At 42.5% G+C, this 18460-nt stretch overlaps 1 protein-coding gene across 3 annotated transcripts in view; it reads right to left on the bottom strand.

Moving 5' to 3' along the window:
• MYO16 (myosin XVI) overlaps positions 1-18460 on the bottom strand; it is a 303016-nt gene that overhangs the window by 189622 nt on the left and 94934 nt on the right. For all 3 annotated transcript variants that reach the window (XM_069883455.1, XM_069883453.1, XM_069883454.1), the window contains exon 5: positions 7990-8098. In XM_069883455.1, coding sequence (XP_069739556.1) covers positions 7990-8098 — 109 coding nt within the window. The remainder of the gene's footprint in view (positions 1-7989; positions 8099-18460) is intronic.

Consider the following 18460-nt stretch of genomic DNA (forward strand, 5'->3'; position numbering starts at 1 on the left):
TTTGTAGCTTTCACTATACTTTTTAAGCATGTTACATAGACAGACTGAGCAGCTGAAACAAAGCTTGACTTGTTCATTGGGCACTGGAAGAGGCTGCCCAGGGAGGGGGTTGAGTCCCCTTCCCTGGAGGGGTTTAAGGCACGGGTGGACGAGGTGCTAAGGGGCATGGTTTAGTGTTTGATAGGAATGGTTGGACTCGATGATCCGGTGGGTCTCTTCCAACCTGGTTATTCTATGATTCTATGATTGTCATGATTAAGCTCTTTCTAATGTTGTCAGGTAAGAAAGATTCAAGCTGTAAAATATAAATATAAGTTTACTTGTGATGAAGAAGGTGATTTTTAAGTTCTAATGACAGTATTTATGTCATTTTTTCTTCTTGATTTTTCCAGTGAGCAGGTAGAATGAGGTTTGTTTTTGAAGGAGAGAAGCAAGAGATGGAAATTAATGTAGAAAGTCTTTTGTGCGTAAACAACACCCAAACACACAAGAATGGAAGTTCACAATCCACAAATTGGAAACACCAGATTCTGACATTCCTCTGGAAGAAGGAGTGAGAGTTTGAGAATCAAACACAGATAATATCAGGTTGTTTGGTTCATCATGCTTCATGTTCATCACAGTAACAGCTCCAGGCTGAGGAGAGAGGCCAGTTGAGTCCACTCAGCCCACCACATCCTGGGTTACATCAACAAAGCGTGGCCAGCAGGTCGAGGGATGTGATTATGCCCCTCTAGTCTGCTCTCATGAGATCCACCTAGAGTACAGCGTCCAATTCTGGAATCCCCAACAGAAGAAGGATATGGAATTCTTGGAATGGTTCCAGAGGAGCACCTCTGCTATGAGGACAGGCTGAGAGAGCTGGGCTTGTTCATCCTGGAGAAAAGAAGGCTGCAGGGAGACCTTAGAGCTGCCATCCAGTATCTGAAAGGGGCCTCCAAGAAAGATGGGGAGGGACTTTTTACAAGGGTATGAAGTGATAAGATGAATGGGAAAGGGTTTAAATTGGAAGGGGTAAGATTTAGATTAGACATAAGAAAGAAATTCTTTACGGTGAGGGTGGTGAGACACTCAAACCGGTTGCCCAGGGAAGTTGTGTTTGTCCCCTCCATGGAAGCGTTCAAGGGCCAGGTTGGACGGGGTCTTGGGCAGCCTGGTCTAGTGGAAGGTGTCCCTGCTCACAGCACAGGTGGTTGGAACTGGATGGTCTTCAAGGATCCTTCCAACCCTAACTGTTCTATGACTCTCTGATTTCCTGGTTTCAAACTAATAGTCGTATAAAGGAACGATACACATTTCACTAAAGAAACAGCAACAGTAAAGGTGGCAAGTAAGGTCCCACAGTGACGTGTTTGACAGTCATTCTGAAAATGCTGCAGAAACAACAAAGATTCCCTTCCTCTGTCTTACAGAAAAAAAAAGAATGAAAAAAAGAAAAAAATAATTGCAATCTTAGAATTGCTGAGCTCTGATTTCCAAGAATTCCGGGACTGCTAAGTTTCAGAGTGAAGGAAAGTTTTTCTGGGGGTCACCAAGTGTGCACGTGCATCATTGTCTGAGGCTCAAACAAGGAGACCTGGTCAGTAGCTGCCTTCCCTGAATCAAGTTTGTAATTGTGGAGATTCCTCTCTCCTTCCTTGGGGACTGACACTTTTCATGAATTTAGATGGAACAACAAAGTGTTTCTCATACTCAAGCAAATAACTCTTGTTGCCTGAACCAAAGAATGAACTTCACATTGCTTTTCAAAGGGGAAATGGGGTTTAGATATTCAGCTGGAATGGGAAAACAGCCAGCATGAATAAATAGAGGAAGAAAAGCAAACTGGCATGTACTATGGGAACTGATTCCCATTTTGAAAGAAAGTCAAAAGAAAGGCATAGGATGGAAAATATGTTCCAAATACCCTGTAAAATTAGAACAAGAGCTACACGCTCACAAATTCTGCAGGAGATGAGTTGGGGAAGGAACAGTTAAAACAGTAGCGGCCTTGCAGGGCACAGTGTGGTTGATTCACCTTCCCTGGAGGTGTTTAAGGGACGGGTGGACGAGGTGCTAAGGGGCATGGTTTAGTGTTTGATAGGAATGGTTGGACTCGATGATCCGGTGGGTCTCTTCCAACCTGGTGATTCTATGATTCTATGAGTATTTGGTGATGAGTATCAGGGCAGATGACAGCCAAGAGCATAACCTAAAAGCTATAAAATGTATACATAGAATCGTAGAATCACTTGGTTGGAAAAGACCTTTGAGATCATCAAGTCCAACTGTACCTGTCCACTACTAAACCATATCCCTAAGCATGTCATCAACCTCTCTTTTAAATACCTCCAGAGATGGGGACTCAACCACCTCCCCGGGAAGCCTCTGCCAGGGCCTGAGAACCCTTTCCATGAAGAAATTTCTGGTTTCCAATCTGAACCTGCCCTGGTGCAACTTGAGGCCATTTCCTCTCATCCTATCACCTGTCATTTGGGAGAAGAGACCAACACCCATCTCTCTACAACCTCCTTGCAGGCAGTTGTAGACAGTGATAAGGTCTCCCCTCAGACTCCTTTTCTCCAGGCTAAACAAGTATTGCTCCTCACAGTTCAAGAAAAACACCTGAGAAGGCCACTTTCTATGCTTCAGCTGTCTCTCCCTCTCAGTTATACAACTGACAAAGCAAAGGAACATAAAAACCTCAGCTAAAAAAGGGGGGAAATAACTTTCAAAAAGTTGCAGTGGTAAAAAATACCCGGCAAAACCTGAGAATTGTTCTAAAAAAATGTTTCCCTCAGAAATGCCCAGTAATAAGAAGTCTCACCCTCTGTGAGGGGAACACCCATTCCTCTCACCAGTTCAAAACAGAGCAGTCACTCACTGTTTGGGAAACACTCGTTACACACAAAGGAAACACCCTTCCTGGAACTTGCAGCTCTCATTCTCCAGCAGGCTTAGCAGAAGCTAGAAGAGGTCAATGTCATCCTGTCTTGCAAACACAAATGCTCATATAAAACTTGCAACAGTTCTGAGAAACCAATCTCTCCTCTCCTCTTGCTTAAGTCTTCTTTCCCTCTGTCCATATCTGCCTTTCTTGACCAGAGCAGTTAGTGGTCTTCCAGTACCTAAAGGGGCTACAAGAAAGCTGGGGAGGGACTTTTTACAAGGACGTGGAGTGATAGGATGAGAGGGAATGGCTTTAAATTAGAGGGAGGAATCATAGAATCATAGAATCACCAGGTTGGAAGAGACCCACCGGATCATCAAGTCCAACCATAGGAAGATTTAGATTAGAGATTAGGAAGAAATTCCTCATTATGACGGTGGTGAGACCCTGGCACAGGTTGCCCAGGTAAGTTGAGGATGTCCCTTCCATGCAAGCATTCAAGGTCAGGTTGGATGTGGCCTTGAGCAGTCTGGTATGGTGGGAGGTGTCCCAGCCCATCGCAGGGAGGTTGGAACTGGATGATCTTCAAGCTCCCGTTCAACCCAAACCATTCTATGATTCTATTTGATGATTCTAGGTTATCACAGCAAGTCTCTTTTCATCTCAAGCGTGAAGAGCTTGCTTGTACTCTTCTGTAACTGGGGACATCATAGGCTGTAATTTCAATTTTTCTCCTGTGCAGCAGAGAATCATAGAATCACCAGGTTGGAAGAGACCCACCGGATCATCGAGCCCAACCATTCCTATCAAACACTAAACCATGTCCCTCAGCATAGTAGGATAGACATTTTCACAAACAATGAATAGGGAAAAAAAAGTTATGGTACCAGTCTTGAATATTAATTTTCATTCCTGACAATATTTAGGTGTAGCTGTTAGGTTACTCAGCTCTATTTGCTCAATGATCTCAAAGGTCTTTTCCAACCAAACAATTCTATGATTCTATATCATGACATAGTCTTAGTGAAGCAAGTTTAGTTCTTTTCCTTCTAGTCTGAAAACGCTATCAGGAATTAAATACCCATCTCCTCCTCATGTAGACATCAGAGTAACAATTCTCCCAGTCTAGTGAGACACGTCCTTTTTTCCCCTTTTTCTTCTATTATAAGGATGTTTGATGACCCTTCCCCCTAAAATAAGTTAAACAATCTCTGTCTCTTCTAATCTTGCATAACAAAAATAAGTTTTCTAATTTGTTTTAACAGATTGGCATAATCTCAAGGCTTAATACTATAGCATTTATGTGTGGATAAGTCTTGCATGTTTACTATTTTATTTGCAATACAAATACTAGAACACAGAAGCAAAACAAGCACATCTTTGAAAGGATACTGAAAAGACATCCCCAGTTTCTGATGTTCTTCACGTTCTTTTTTGAAACCTTTGCAAAGCCCATTAGAATCATCGAATCAGAGAATAGTTTGGGTTGAGAGGGACCTCAAAGATCATCCGTTTCGAACCCTGCTGCCATGGGAATCTGCTAGGATTGAACCTCCCACTAGATCAGGCTGCCCAAGGCTCCATCCAACCTGGCTTTAGTCGAGGAGATGTCTGTTTTCTTTCTAGCACCAGTTACAAAGGAGATCATAAACTACTGACTACAATTTCAAATGTTAATTCAAGTGCCAAAAATCTGCACAGCGAGTTTAAAGGTTTTCCCTTGGATAGAAACACATGGGTAACAAAATGTTTCCATATGATGGCCTTTTTTCTTTAGCTCACTTTTAAACGCCCACGGATTCACATGCTGGAAACCCATAAATACTGTGAAGTCTAAGACTTCAAAGACAGCTTCCCAAGAGTTAGAAAACATAAAATTAAGGTGGCTTATTCAAGCTTATTTTAGAAAACAGAAAGACCCAGGGAAGAGAGATAAGTTTTCTCGACTATGACATTTTCACTGTGTCAATTTTAATGAGCGCATCAATTTTTAGGACTTGAAGGAATCTACTTAAAGTTGTTATTTGGTCCCCTGTTGTTACCGGCAACCTAAACAACTAACCCCTACAATCAATTAATCGAGCTCTTCACAGAAAATAGACAGATTTTATTTGTGACGATCTTAAGGTTAGGTGGTCCTCGATCAGCAAAAATCAGAACGAAAAATGTTTGAACCACTCTGAGGCTGTTTGGCTTTGGTCATTTTTTTCTCCCAACCTATTGCATTAATATTATTCACAGAAAATTTGTAAGCAGAAATCAAGACTTCAGACAAGTGACCAGCAGGTCAAGAGATGGGATTCTCCTCCTCTACTCACAACAATCTAAACTGATGAAAAACAACTATGAGTTGCGGTTTTGATCTTATTCTCATAAGAAGTTCCAGTGTTGAGAAATGCATGAGAAGACTTATTGGCAGCTAACCATTAGCTTTAGGGAAATTCTTCTTACTATTCCGACTTTAGTTGACTGCTTCTAGTTGATGTTAAACATTATGTTCAGTGTAGGATTCTGTACTACCCTTTACCTTCTATATTTTTCATTACTTACTGCTGCAAGGCAGAAAAAGAAGTTTATTCCTCTAGTTTGCAGCTGAAAAGTATGTAATCCATTTCCTAGCAAGAGTTTAATAGAACCTAATCTATTTTTGTGAAATCTGCAAAATATTTTAACTAAATTAAACCCTAAAAAAAGGTAAAGGGACAGGATTTTCACATGATTTGGCTCTATATGCATTTTTCTGAGACATTTGAATATGATCCCTTTAATATTTAGGGAACATAAGGAGATCTATTATTCACACAGCTTGGAATATTATAAAAAAATTTGTTTAAGTACATGAAATATCTATTACTAGCAAAGGTCAATAACCTTTAAAGAGCTATTTTAAACTCATTTACAGCATAGAAAGTGAAGTGTTAAAACAGAAAGAATACTTTGTAGGAAAAAAATAACAATTTGTTTACTCTACCTTTGTCATAGCAGAAAAAGAAAAGCCATCTATACCTTCAGATAGATGTGTTATTTAAATATAGCGATTTTTAAAATAAATCCACAACGTGGTTCTCCTTTGTTTTTGTAATAGGCAAGAAAGCGATTATCGTAGAATCATAAAATCACTGGGTTGGAGAAGACCTTTGAGATCATTGAGTCCAATCGTACCTGTCCACTACTCCTGCTGGCCACACAATTTCAATTTTTTTTGTGTGGCTGAGATCCCATCAGCCTTCTTAGCCACTTGGGCCACTGCTGGCTCATGTTCAGCCAGCTGTCAACCAGCATCCCCAGGTCCTTCTCTTCCCAGCAGCTTTGCTTGCAGATGTGTAGGATATTTAGACAGCTCTTAAAAATATACGAATTAAGTATCCAGATACTGTTTTCTCAGATTAAATAACAAGGCTGATATTCTTGGAGTGCACATTTATTGTACTGAAAGCTGAAGACTGAGATCTTGGAGGACAAAAAGGAGCACCTTTTTTCTTTGGAAATGAACTACACAAAGGAAAATTCACCTCCTGTCACTTGTAAAATGCAGAATCAAGAAATATCTGTCACTGATTTGTAGTTTAAATCCGAGTCATCTAATCCACTATGCAACTAAATACCAAGAAAGGAAGGAAAAAAAAAACCGTTGCATTCTTCAAATCATTAAATATTTAAAGCAACCTAAAGGGAAAAGAGGAACAAGAATAGTACACCATAATCAGAGTTTCACTGACACACTTCTGCAGTACAACATTCTGCCTCTAAAATCAAAGAGTACATGCTAGCAGCCATTTAAAGTTTATATTTTTAAAATGGCATTAATGAAACAAAAGCTTTGCCTTTAAACGTAAAGCTGACATTAATCTAAATACAGGTTACAGAAGGTGCCAGTTGGACTTTCTCAATGATTCCAATAATCAGCCAAATTCAGAATAAAACAGGACTAACAGTGGAAAAAAAAATCCCATAGTACTCTTCCTAATGTTTTCATTTCACCTCTGGAGGGAGGCACATCTTGGAGTTAAGCAATGAAAGGACAAGAGGCTACAGATGTAGCTGAAAATAAGAAAAAAACATGATCTGAAGGTGGATCAGAACTGGAATGGGAGCTTGGAGAGATTGTAGAATCTCCAACCCAACGTATAATCCAACATGGGTAACCTGGGCTTTCCCCATTTGACCTTCTCATTACAAGACATTGCAGTTTTCAAAGTCCTTAAATATCATAACTTTCTTTTCACAGCAAACCAAAACCACCAGTAACACGTAAAGCCGATGGTATATTGGTGAGGAACGGATTTAACAGTGTTTATCAATGTTTTCCTAGGGGCTGGTCATAGAATCACAGAATCATAGAATTGCTAAGTTGGAAAAGAACATTGAAATCGTGGAGTCCAACCATACCTGCCCACTAATATCTCTGAGCACCTCATCTACCCATCTTTTCAATCCCTCCAGGGATGGGGGCTCAACCACCTCCCTGGGCAGCCTCTGCCAGAGCCTGAGAGCCCTTTTTGTGAAGAAATTTTTCCTAATGTCCAATCTAAACGTCCTCTGATTCAGCTTAAGGCCATTCCCTCTTGTCCTATCACTTATCACTTGGGAGAAGAGACCAACAACCACCTCTCAGGCAGTTGTAGAGAGCAATAAGGTCTCCCTTCAGCCTTCTTTTCTCCAGGCCCCAGTTCCCTGAGCTGCTCCTTGTTAAGTCTTGTTCTCCAGCCCCTTCACCAGCTTCATCGCTCTTCTCTGGACTCGCTCTAGGATCTCAATGTCATTCTTACAGTGAGGGGCTCAAAACTGAATCCAGGATTGGAGGTGCAACCTCACCCTATAGAGTAGAAGGACACAATCACTTCCTTGGTCCTGCTGGCCACGTCATTCCTGATATAAGTCAAGATGCATTGGCTTTCTTGGCCACCTGAGCACACCGCTGGCTCAAGTTCAATTGGCCGTCAACCACCCCCAGGTCTTTCTCTTAATGCACCAAAAACTTCTGTGACCCCAAATCATCTTCGTACCGTTCATCCCCAAATCAACACAGTTGCACTGGCTTCGGTGTTGACTCAGATCAGTCCAATATTCATTATTTTCATTTTTAGATCTCGTTCAGTAAAAACACTCCAGAAGCTTACCATTTTCTTCCAAGTACATCAGAAGGATGCTGCTAGATTCAGTCCCTTCTAGGGCATAATCGAGTGCAATGTTTCCATTCACATCTTGCAGCAGCACATTTGCTCCAGCCTACAGACAAGAACGAAAAACGGTTTAGGAGTCTGGAGTGAAACCTCAAAACGCTACCACGATTCGTATCCTATGAGAAAAAAATTAGGATTTTTTTTAGACAGCAGGCTGATTAGAACCTGAAACAAACCAAACCACATGAAAAGGTAAAGACAAACTAAAGGATTTTTGAATATCATAAGAGGTGGGTTTGCTTGGGACGGCGAACACTGTCCAGCCTGCCTTCACTGCGCCGATGTCTCAGCTACTCGTGAGTGAGTTTTGGAACCACCACGAGTTGCAGCACAGCACACAGATATGGTCTTAGAATCACAGAATCACAGAATCACAGAATAACCAGGTTGGAAGAGACCCACCGGATCATCTTCTCTTCTAGGGCAGGCAAGTGAGCACAAGAGATTCAATGAATTATTCTTAGCAATCTCATTCCCACAGTTGCAAAGGGAAAGGGTTTGGGGAAGAGGCTAGAAGAAGGGTAAACTCATCCATAGCAGGGCAGAAATCCTTTCACAAATGAGACTTTCTCCCCTTCTTTCAACAGAAAGAACACAGCAAAACACAGCCAGCCAAGCCCGATGGCTGTAAATCTGTTTGCAAAGGCGAACCAGTGATACGGCCCTGGGCTGATGGCTGGTTTTGCACAGAAACACTCAGTGGCACGTCTGCTACTCCTAACAGGAACTACCTGCTTTCTTGCCAGCCAAAGAATTATTGTCTCACTCTGTATTAGCTGTTCTCTTATATACAAACATTCAAGTGGTTTCCTAGAAGATGAACAAACCTTCCTCCCTTCCATGTAGCTTCAGGACTATTTTTGGTTTAAAGGAGCCATATGGCCTCAAGCTCCGCCAGGGGAGGTTTAGGCTAGACGTTAGGAAAAAATTCTTTACAGAAAGGGTCATTGGGCACTGGAACAGGCTGCCCAGGGAGCGGGTTGAGTCACCTTCCCTGGAGGTGTTTAAGGCACGGGTGGATGAGGTGCTGAGGGATATGGTTTAGTGTTTGATGGGAACGGTTGGACTCGATGATCCTGTGGGTCTCTTCCAACCTGGTTATTCTATGATTCTATGATTTTAAAGTCAAGGAAGCTGTCACCGATTACGCTCTGCCGTAAAACACTCCCCAGTAACCAGCAGTGGTTCAAACACCAACTGACAGGCAGCACAGACACTCATGCAAGAGAGGTGGATGGACAGCTGGTAGGGGTAACCTTGTCAGCCAGGCCAACCTCTTATGGCCTCATCCATCAATCCAACCTCAAAGAAAACCATCCCTTGCTAAATAAAATCACCATTTGTCACCAACTGGAGACAAGAAAAGAGAGCTTGATGATTTCAACTGTAGTCCCTAAAGGAGCCAACCTGACATTTTGAGAAGTTTCATTCAAAATTCAATATAAAGGACAAGCAAGTAAAAGGAGCCATTGTAGAGGAGGAGGGGGGATGGAAATAAGTTCATGAGAAGCTTGAAAACACCAGCACAATAAAAAACCTTGTATTTTATTTATATTACACTTTGTCAGTGAAAGAATTTGCACTATGAAGGGCCTTTTTTCTTTTCTTTTTTAAATAAGAAAGCTCTCATCTTATCCCTGAAAATATTACAAATATCTGGTGGACACAGAAGTTTACATTACAGTGAAACGTCATTTATCTTCCTTAAGAGACCGTAACTTTAATTCATTTAAAGTGTTCTCTCTATGGCTTTTAACTGTAAGGAACTATGAAATAAGATTGACCTCTGGTAACTTTAATTACTTTTCTTAGCAGCTTGTATGATAAAACGTTCAGCTAATAAAAATGAGGAGTATCAAGGTCAGTCTTTCTTAAAACCACAGCAGCAGAGGTCAATTGTAAGAAGGAACTGTTAACAGAAGGTATGACTTCTTCTTTCAAGAGCTTGCTCTGTAAGCACTATATCAAAGAAAAACTTGTAGCAGGCTCAGCTGCGAGCTCAGAGTGAATCATGACATGAAAAACTAACACATTCGTGTGGGCTTCAGGTCATCAAACTGAAGGTGTTAAAGCTGGACTGCTAGCACGGATGATCTGGGTTCACATCATAGTGAGGAGGAGGCTACGGGCATCAAAGAAGGACTCACCTCTGCTATCTCAAACGCCTCAGATATCCTAGCAGACTATATCCTAGGCAGCAAAATAAGCTGTCCTGGTGTAAAGTGTCCTCCTTTCATCTAGTGCTTGTCTTGCTGCACTGACTGCAAGAGGAACCTCAGACAGCATGATGAGATTACGTACAACTCATGACGTTCAACAAGGACAATTGCAAGGTGCTACACCTGGGTCAGGGCAATCCCCATTTTCAGTACACGATGAGGGATGACATGATTGAGAGCGGCCCTGAAGAGAAGAACTTGGGGGTAACGGTCCATGAGAAGCTTGACATGACCCAGCAATGTGCACTCGCAGCCCAGAAGGCCAACAGTGACCTGGGCTGCATCAAAATCAACAAAGCTGGTGAAGGGGCTGGAGAACAAGTCTGACGAGGAGCGGTTGAGGGAACTGGGGTTGTTTAGCCTGGAGAAGAGGAGGCTGAGGAGAGATCTCGTTGTTCTCTACAACTACCTGAAAGGAGGTTGTGGAGAGGAGGGAGCTGGGCTCTTCTCTCAAGTGACAGGGGACAGGACAATGGGGGGAATGGCCTCAAGCTCCACCAGGGGAGGTCAGGCTTGACATCAGGAAAACATTTTTCATGGCAAGAGTCATTGGGCACTGGCAGAGGCTGCCCTGGGAGGTGGTTGAGTCACCTTCCCTGGAGGTGTTTAAAGGACAGCTGGATAAGCTGCTGAGGGGCATGGCTTAACGATTGATCGGAATGGTTGGACTCTATGATCCAGTGGGTCTTTTCCAACCTAGTGATTCTGTGATTCTGTGAAAAGAAGCATGACCAGCAGGATGAGGGAGGGGATTCTCCCGCTCTGCTTCACTCTCAAGAGATCCCACTTGGAGTATTATGTCCATTTCTGGAATCCCCAACAATATGGAACTGTAGGAATGGGTCCAGACAAGGCCATGAAGCTGACCAGAGGGCTGGAGCGACTCTGTTATGAGGACATATGCATATCATGTCATTTAATAAATGAGATTAGATGAGAGGAGTTGACTTTCACGATTAGTGAAAAATAATGGAAGGAGACTTGTAGGGAAAGAGACTTATAAGGTATAAAATTTTATATTAATTATAGTGCTATGAACAAAAATTTCTGCTTACGTGTTCTGCTAGAAAAAATTCAGAAGATGATTAAAAATCAAATAATGGATGGACTTGTAAATCATAATATTTTTCCAGGATAGTTTAACAACTATTTATTGAAATTGTTCCACTTGTAGGAAGTATAATTCTTGTTGGTTTTGCTTTCTCATGAGAAGTTTCTTGGGGATGGTGTAAATGAAGGAAGTAACATATTTTAATATCTAGTTGATTACAAACAATGAAAAAGCACAAATTCTTGAAAACACCTATCCTGCCCTGCATGTAAATCATCTTCAGGCAATGTCAGAAGGAGGTCAGAAGGATAATAATAAAACAAACCTACATACATGTTCTTCCTTGTTGAGCTAAGGAACTGAAAGACCTTTGACATATTAAATTCAGGAAAAGGAGGATAATTAACTTGGCTGGCAGTACAGTTTTCATTACTTATCTAAGATTTAATATCATTGAAGGACGGATGTAACATGGAAGTACTCAGCTCCAAGTAATTTTTATTGGGTAGTTCTACATTAATTCATTACTTAAGAAAGGTTCGCAGCGAGCTGTTCCCAAACAGAAGGACAAGTTTGATAAAAGCTCTGGCAGCAGAGGCAGAAGCAGCTCTTAGAATTCAGGCAAAGAAGGAGTTCTGGACAATGATGCACATTCAAAAATAGTATCTTGTTTTTTTCATAATAAGCCATTCAGTTTTGTATTGTCTGTGAACTTAGAATCATGGAAGGTTTGCATACATTCCCATTCAAGATACCAAATCCTAGAAATTCAGCTGGCTGCTCTTTTTGTGGCTCCTGCAAGAGCCGCAGAAGCTTGACTCTCGTTCTTTAACAAAGCAAAAATCATAGAATCATAGAATAACCAGGCTGGAAAGACCCATTGGATCATCGAGTCCAACCATTCCTATCAATCACTAAACTATGTCCCTTAGCATCTCGTCCACCCATCACTTAAACCCCTCCAGGGAAGGTGAATCAACCACCTCCCTGGGCAGCCTGTTCCAGTGCCCAATGATCCTTTCCATGAAATATTCTTTCCAAGTGTTCAGTCTAAACCTGCTCTGGTGGAGCTTGAGGCCATTCCCTCTCGTCCTGTCCCCTGTCCCTTGGGAGAAGAGCCCAGCTCCCTCCTCTCCACAACCTCCTCTCAGGGAGTTGCAGAGAGCAATGAGGTCTCCCCTCAGCCTCCTCTTCTCCAGGCTAAACACCCCCAGCTCTCTCAGCTGTTCCTCATAAGACCTGCTCTCCAGCCCCCTCACCAGCTTTGTTGCTCTTCTCTGGACTCGCTCCAGAGCCTCAACATCCTTCTTGTGGTGAGGGGCCCAGAACTGAACCCAGGATTCGAGGAGCGGTCTCACCAGTGCAGAGATAAAGTTTCTCTACGCAGAGCTCTGTTTAAGGTCACAGAATCACAGAATAGTTTCATTTGGGTTGGAAGGGACCTTAAGCATGATCTAGTTCCAACTCCCCTGCCATGGGCAGGGACACCTCCCACTAGATCAGGCTGCCCAAGGCCCCATCCAACCTGGCCTTGAACACCTCCAGGGATGGGGCAGCCACAGCTTCCCTGGGCAACCTGTGCCAGTGTCTCACCACTCTCATCGTGAAGAAATTCCTCCTAATGTCTAGTCTAAATCTGTCCCTCTCCAGTTTATACCCATTGCCCCTAGATCTATCACTACAAGCCTCTGTATAAAGTCCCTCCTCAGCTTTCTTGTAGCCCCTTCAGGTACTGGAAAGTCACTATAATGTCTCCTTGGAGCCTTCTCTTCTCCAGGCTGAACAACCCCGATTCTCTCAGCCTGTCCTCGTATGGGAGGCCATCAGCCCTGGATCTCACTTTTCACAAATTCACGATGCTACAGTTCTCAGGGTAGGGCTCATAAAAACACAAAGACTCCTCCACATTAGCAAACCACAGACAATGAAATAAAAGATTAAATGAGGTTGAGCAGCTGCACTCAGTTCAAAAGCATTATTTCCTTCCAAATCATTTCCACAACAGATTTTCTGTAGGCAGAAAATAACAACTTAGTTACTAGAAGAGCTGGGGGAAAAAAAAATAGATTTTTAGTGATTTCAATTATAGATTCTCTGTTGGCAGTTCCCCTACCTGTTCCTATCATAATCCAGATTTATCTGCTTACTAAGAAGCAAATTGCCACACACAAGCTGAGTTAATACCTTTATTTTCTCTTTTGGGGTATAGAACAATCTGGAAACTATTTTATTAACTCTCAATACTCTCAATTAACTCTCAAAATGCTGATTGCATTCTTAATACTTATTTTATTTTCCACTCTAATTTTTAAGGAAGCCTTTTCCCCATCACAGCACAGAAGAGATCTTTGGAAATGTCAGCAATCCCCTGAGTGGATTCAGGACTTGCAGTCCACCTTGTAGCTCATCTGTTTCTAAATTTTCAGTCTCATTTTCCTCCACTTGGGCTTGATGGAAAATTGAACGTGGACTCAAATGTTTATTAGCCATCGATAAATACATGTAAGTTCCGTTACAGTCCATGGCAGGCAGTAAAATCACTTCAAAGTTAAAAAGTTTTGAAAAAAATTCAAATACTAGTCTCATCAAGTCCAAATTTCTAAACTGAAAATAATTTCTTCCTTTGTTTCCAGAATGTCTCTAAGCAAATAATCTGAACAAGAACCCACAGCAATTCAGAAACAAAATCTGTAGGTCACAAATCAAAATAACCACTGGAAAGGTCTGACTGCATCTGTCGTGCTTGGACTTTGATACACTAACAAATGATCCAAGCGTGCCTTACATAGGCTTGTGTAGCTACAGAGAAAATGAAGGGAATAAAACCTCCTGCTGCGCTGATTTCCTCCGTAGTAGGGCATGGTGCTAGGGATATTCAAGGAAACAAATTCTCCATTAATACAAATGGAAAAACCTCTCACTTCCTTTTAAATGGATTTGCATAGCTCTCGCCCAGTGCACCAGATAAAGTATAACATAACCATAACCTTGAGTTAACCTGCAGCGTATTTCAGAATCACAGAATCACTAGGTTGGAAAAGATCCATTGGATCATCGAGTCCAACCATTCCCATCAATCACTAACCCATGTCCCTCAGCACCTCGTCCACCCATCCCTTAAATGCCTCCAGAAAAGGGGACTCAACCATCGCCCTGGGCAGCCTCTGCCAGTGCCCAGTGACCCTTTCCATGAAATATTTTTTCCTGATGTCCAGCCTAAACCTCCCCTAGTGGAGCTTGAGGCCATTCCCTCTTGTCCTGTCCCCTGTCCCTTGGGAGAAGAGCCCAGCTCCCTCCTCTCCACAACCTCCTTTCAGGTAGTTGTAGAGGGCAATGAGGTCTCCCCTCAGCCTCCTCTTCTCCAGGCTAAACAACCCCAGCTCTCTCAGCCGCTCCTCATAAGGCCTGTTCCCCAGCCCCTTCACCAGCTTCGTTGCTCTTCTCTGGACTCACTCCAGAGCCTCAACATCCTTCTTGTGGTGAGGGGCCCAGAACTGAACACAGGATTCGAGGAGCGGTCTCCCCAGTGCCGAGTCCAGAGGGAGAAGAACCTCCCTGGACCTGCTGGTCACGCCGTGTCTGATCCAAGCCAAGATGCCATTGGCCTTCTTGACCCCCTGGGCCCCTGCTGGCTCGTGTTCAACCAACACCCCCAGGTCCCTCTCCTCCAGGCAGCTTTCTAGACAGACTTCTCCTAGTCTGTAGCACTGCATAGGGTTGTTGTGCCCCAAGTGCAGGACCCGGCATTTGGCCTTGCTAAACCTCATGCCATTGGACTCAGCCCAGCGGTCCAGCCTGTTCAGATCCCTTTGGAGCCTCCCGACCCTCCAGCAGATCCACACATCCACCCAGCTTAGTGTCATCTCCAAACTTGCTCAGGGTGCACTCGATGCCTTCATCCAGGTCACTGATAAAGACATTGAACAGGGCTGGACCCAGCACTGAGCCCTGGGGAACCCCACTTGTCACTGGCCTCCGGCTTTGAAGCAGGAGATCCCAACTCTCACAAAGGAAAGATACCATTGATCAGCTGTCAGCAATCTCTATTCTGTTTCGGGGCTTTAATCTCTGTAGGAGTTTTTCCTGTCTACAAACTCACGCCTGTCACGTTACCAAAACTCTTCCTACACAAGAAGGAAGAACTGTCTGCCATCTGGATGAGCTCCATTTGTGGCAGAAGCAAAGGTTTGCGTTCGTTTTCAACATGCCTGATCCCACATCATAAAAAAACACAAACAGAGAGCTCAAACTCTTATGTCTGTAACAACACAGCCTGTAGAACCACAGCTGAATTCAGAGCCTTGTAAATCCCCTCCAGGTAAATAAAATAAACTGAATAGGAGAGATTGCATACCTCCAAAAAGACAATTTAAAGCAAATTAGGAGATAGCCCAGTGCTGAAAATTTTATGCCTATACATTTGCATAATTGCTAAAACACGTGTATTTGTACTAATAAAAATTTATGCTGTAACACTACTACTCACATTTTTTCCCTCATAGTTACTTTGTCGACCAGTTTGAGAACTTGGGAATTCACTCATCCTTGTGTAAATAAAGCATTAGAGCTGCCACACATATGCAAGTTCTTTAATTAGAGATCTCAGAATCACCTTCTAGTACCTGAAAGGGGCCTCCGAGAAAGCTGGGGAGGGACTTTTTACAAGGGTTGAGAGGACAATGGGGAATGGCTTTAAATTGAAAGGGGGAAGATTTAGATTAGACATTAGCAAGAAATTCTTCATGATGAGTGTGATGAGGCATTGGAACAGGTCGTCCAGGGAAGTTGTGGATTCTCCTCCCTGGGAATGTTGAAGGCCAGGTTGGATGGAGCCTTGAGCAGCCTGATCTAGTGGGAATTGTCCCTGCCCATGGCAGCGAGGTTGGAACTGGATCATCTTGTAGGTCCCTTCTAACCCAACCTCTTCCATGATTCTAATTCACAGCACTTCTGGTTTCCACGTTGCAGAAACAAGTACCAAAGCTGGAATATACAACATAACTCTTGGTCAAAAAAGTCTTTTTTTGTCATTATCTAGAAACTGGGATTTATGGATGCACAACAATGTTCATAAGGAGTGCTCTGGCGCTCCAAAAATCCCAGACATCTTAACCTCTGTGACACGTTGGTTAAGAAAAGATAAAGAATTATGCCAATACAGTGGTTGCTAATAAAAAGCATCACTTAGACGTAAACATAAAAGATGACTACTGCCTACACAATTATCCAATCACATATCAAAATGGGCCTCTTGGTTGTTGAATTACTTCATACAAATAATAAAAATACTACTTTAAAATGATCAAATTCCCACAAGCCTTTTGAGAATCATTTACTCCATGAAAAGGGCATTTTTTTCTTTCTTTAAGCTACTAGAATGTAGGCAATATCACTTCACAGAAAAGATTTTCAACAGAGTTAAAGAGAAAAAAGATCGCCACGGTACATATTACAGATTGCTTAAAAGGCACAGTCTGTTCGACTAATGCATTCGGAAGATAAAAGAATTAACACTGATGACTGCAAACTAAAGACCAATATTTTCCCTTCTGTTTGTGCACCATGGGGACTTAAATTCCACCCATCAGCTGGGAGGCATGTGAAAGGAAAATAAAATCCCACTCAGTTCCAGTACTGAACATTCCCGATAACGCCGCAGAAGCAGAATATGGTGTCAATAACATCTTTCAGAGTAAAAATAGAATTAAGCGTACAGCTAGGAGATGAAAAGTCAAAATCTGCGAACGCAGAAGCTATCAAACCAAAAAAATAATAGACATTTCTCAAGTTGTCGCTATTTCCATGCCATAGAGCTATAACATTCATGAGGATTTGGGAACATTTTATTAATTCTAAATGCATATATTGTATCTCAATTAATTGCCAAGTCAGCTTTCATTGTTGTTTTTCATATTCTGATTCCTAGCACACATCACCAAGACCTCTCAGAATTTAAGGTCTTAATTTCTAAGCCAAAACAAGTCTTTTTTCCTTGACTTAGCTTTACCTAAAGGGATTATTTTTATTTCCTCTCTTTTCCCACCTAAATCTCTGAAGACATGCAGAAACATCAAATTAGTTTTATTAGAAATTAGGAAAGAATTTTTTTTATAGCCATTTCTGTTTCTTTCCTTTGACACTTCATTCTGTATTTTTCCAACAACTCCATCTAATCACTTTTAACATAAATCAAAATCTGAAGCTCAAATGCACGACCAAATTTTCCCATAAAATTTGAACACTAATTGAATCAGCCTTGGCGTGTGGTCTTTATACATAATCACTTCTCATTTTAAATTTATAAGAATCATAGAATTGCTTCGTTGGAAAAGACCTTTGAGATCATTGAGTCAAACTTTACCTGTTGACTACTCAACCAGATCACCTCATCTACACATCTTTCAAATACCTCCAGGGATGGGGACGCCACCACCGCCCTGGGCAGCCTCTGCCAGGGCCTGAGAACCCTTTCCATGAAGAAGTTTTTCCTAATGTCCAATCTGAACCTACTCTGGTGCAACTTGAGGCCATTTCCTCTCATCCTATCATCCGTCACTTGGGAGAAGAGACCAACATCCACCATTCTACAACCTCCTTTCAGGCAGCTGTAGATGTTGATAAGTTCTCAGCAAGGAAGGGGATTCTGCCCCTCTATTCCTCTCTGGTGAGACCTCACCTGGAGTATCGTGTCCAGTTCCGGAATCCCCAAAAGAAGAAGGGTATGGAGCTGTTGGAATGGGTTAAGAGGAGGCCATGAAGATCAGCTGAGGACTGTAGCACCTCTGATATGAGGACAGACTGAGAGAGGTGGGGTTGTTAAGCCTGGAGAAGAGAAGGCTCTGCAGAGATCTTAGAGCAGCCTTGCAGTACCAGAACGATGCCTCCAAGAAAGCTGGGGAGGCATTTTTTTCCAAGGGCATGGAGTGATAGGACAAGGGGGAATGGTTTAAGTTGGAGGGGGAAGATTTAGATTAGTCATTAGGAAGAAATTATTGACAATGAGTGTGGAGAGGTTCTGGCACAGGTTGTCCATGGAAGCTGTGGCTGCTGCCTCCCTGGAAGTGTTGAAGACCACGTTGGATGGGGCCTTGAGCAGCCTGGGCTGGTGGGAGGTGTCCCGGCCTATGGCAAGGGGGTT

This window comes from Phaenicophaeus curvirostris, chromosome 1 (genome assembly GCF_032191515.1).
Source record: "Phaenicophaeus curvirostris isolate KB17595 chromosome 1, BPBGC_Pcur_1.0, whole genome shotgun sequence".
Lineage (NCBI taxonomy): Eukaryota > Metazoa > Chordata > Aves > Cuculiformes > Cuculidae > Phaenicophaeus > Phaenicophaeus curvirostris.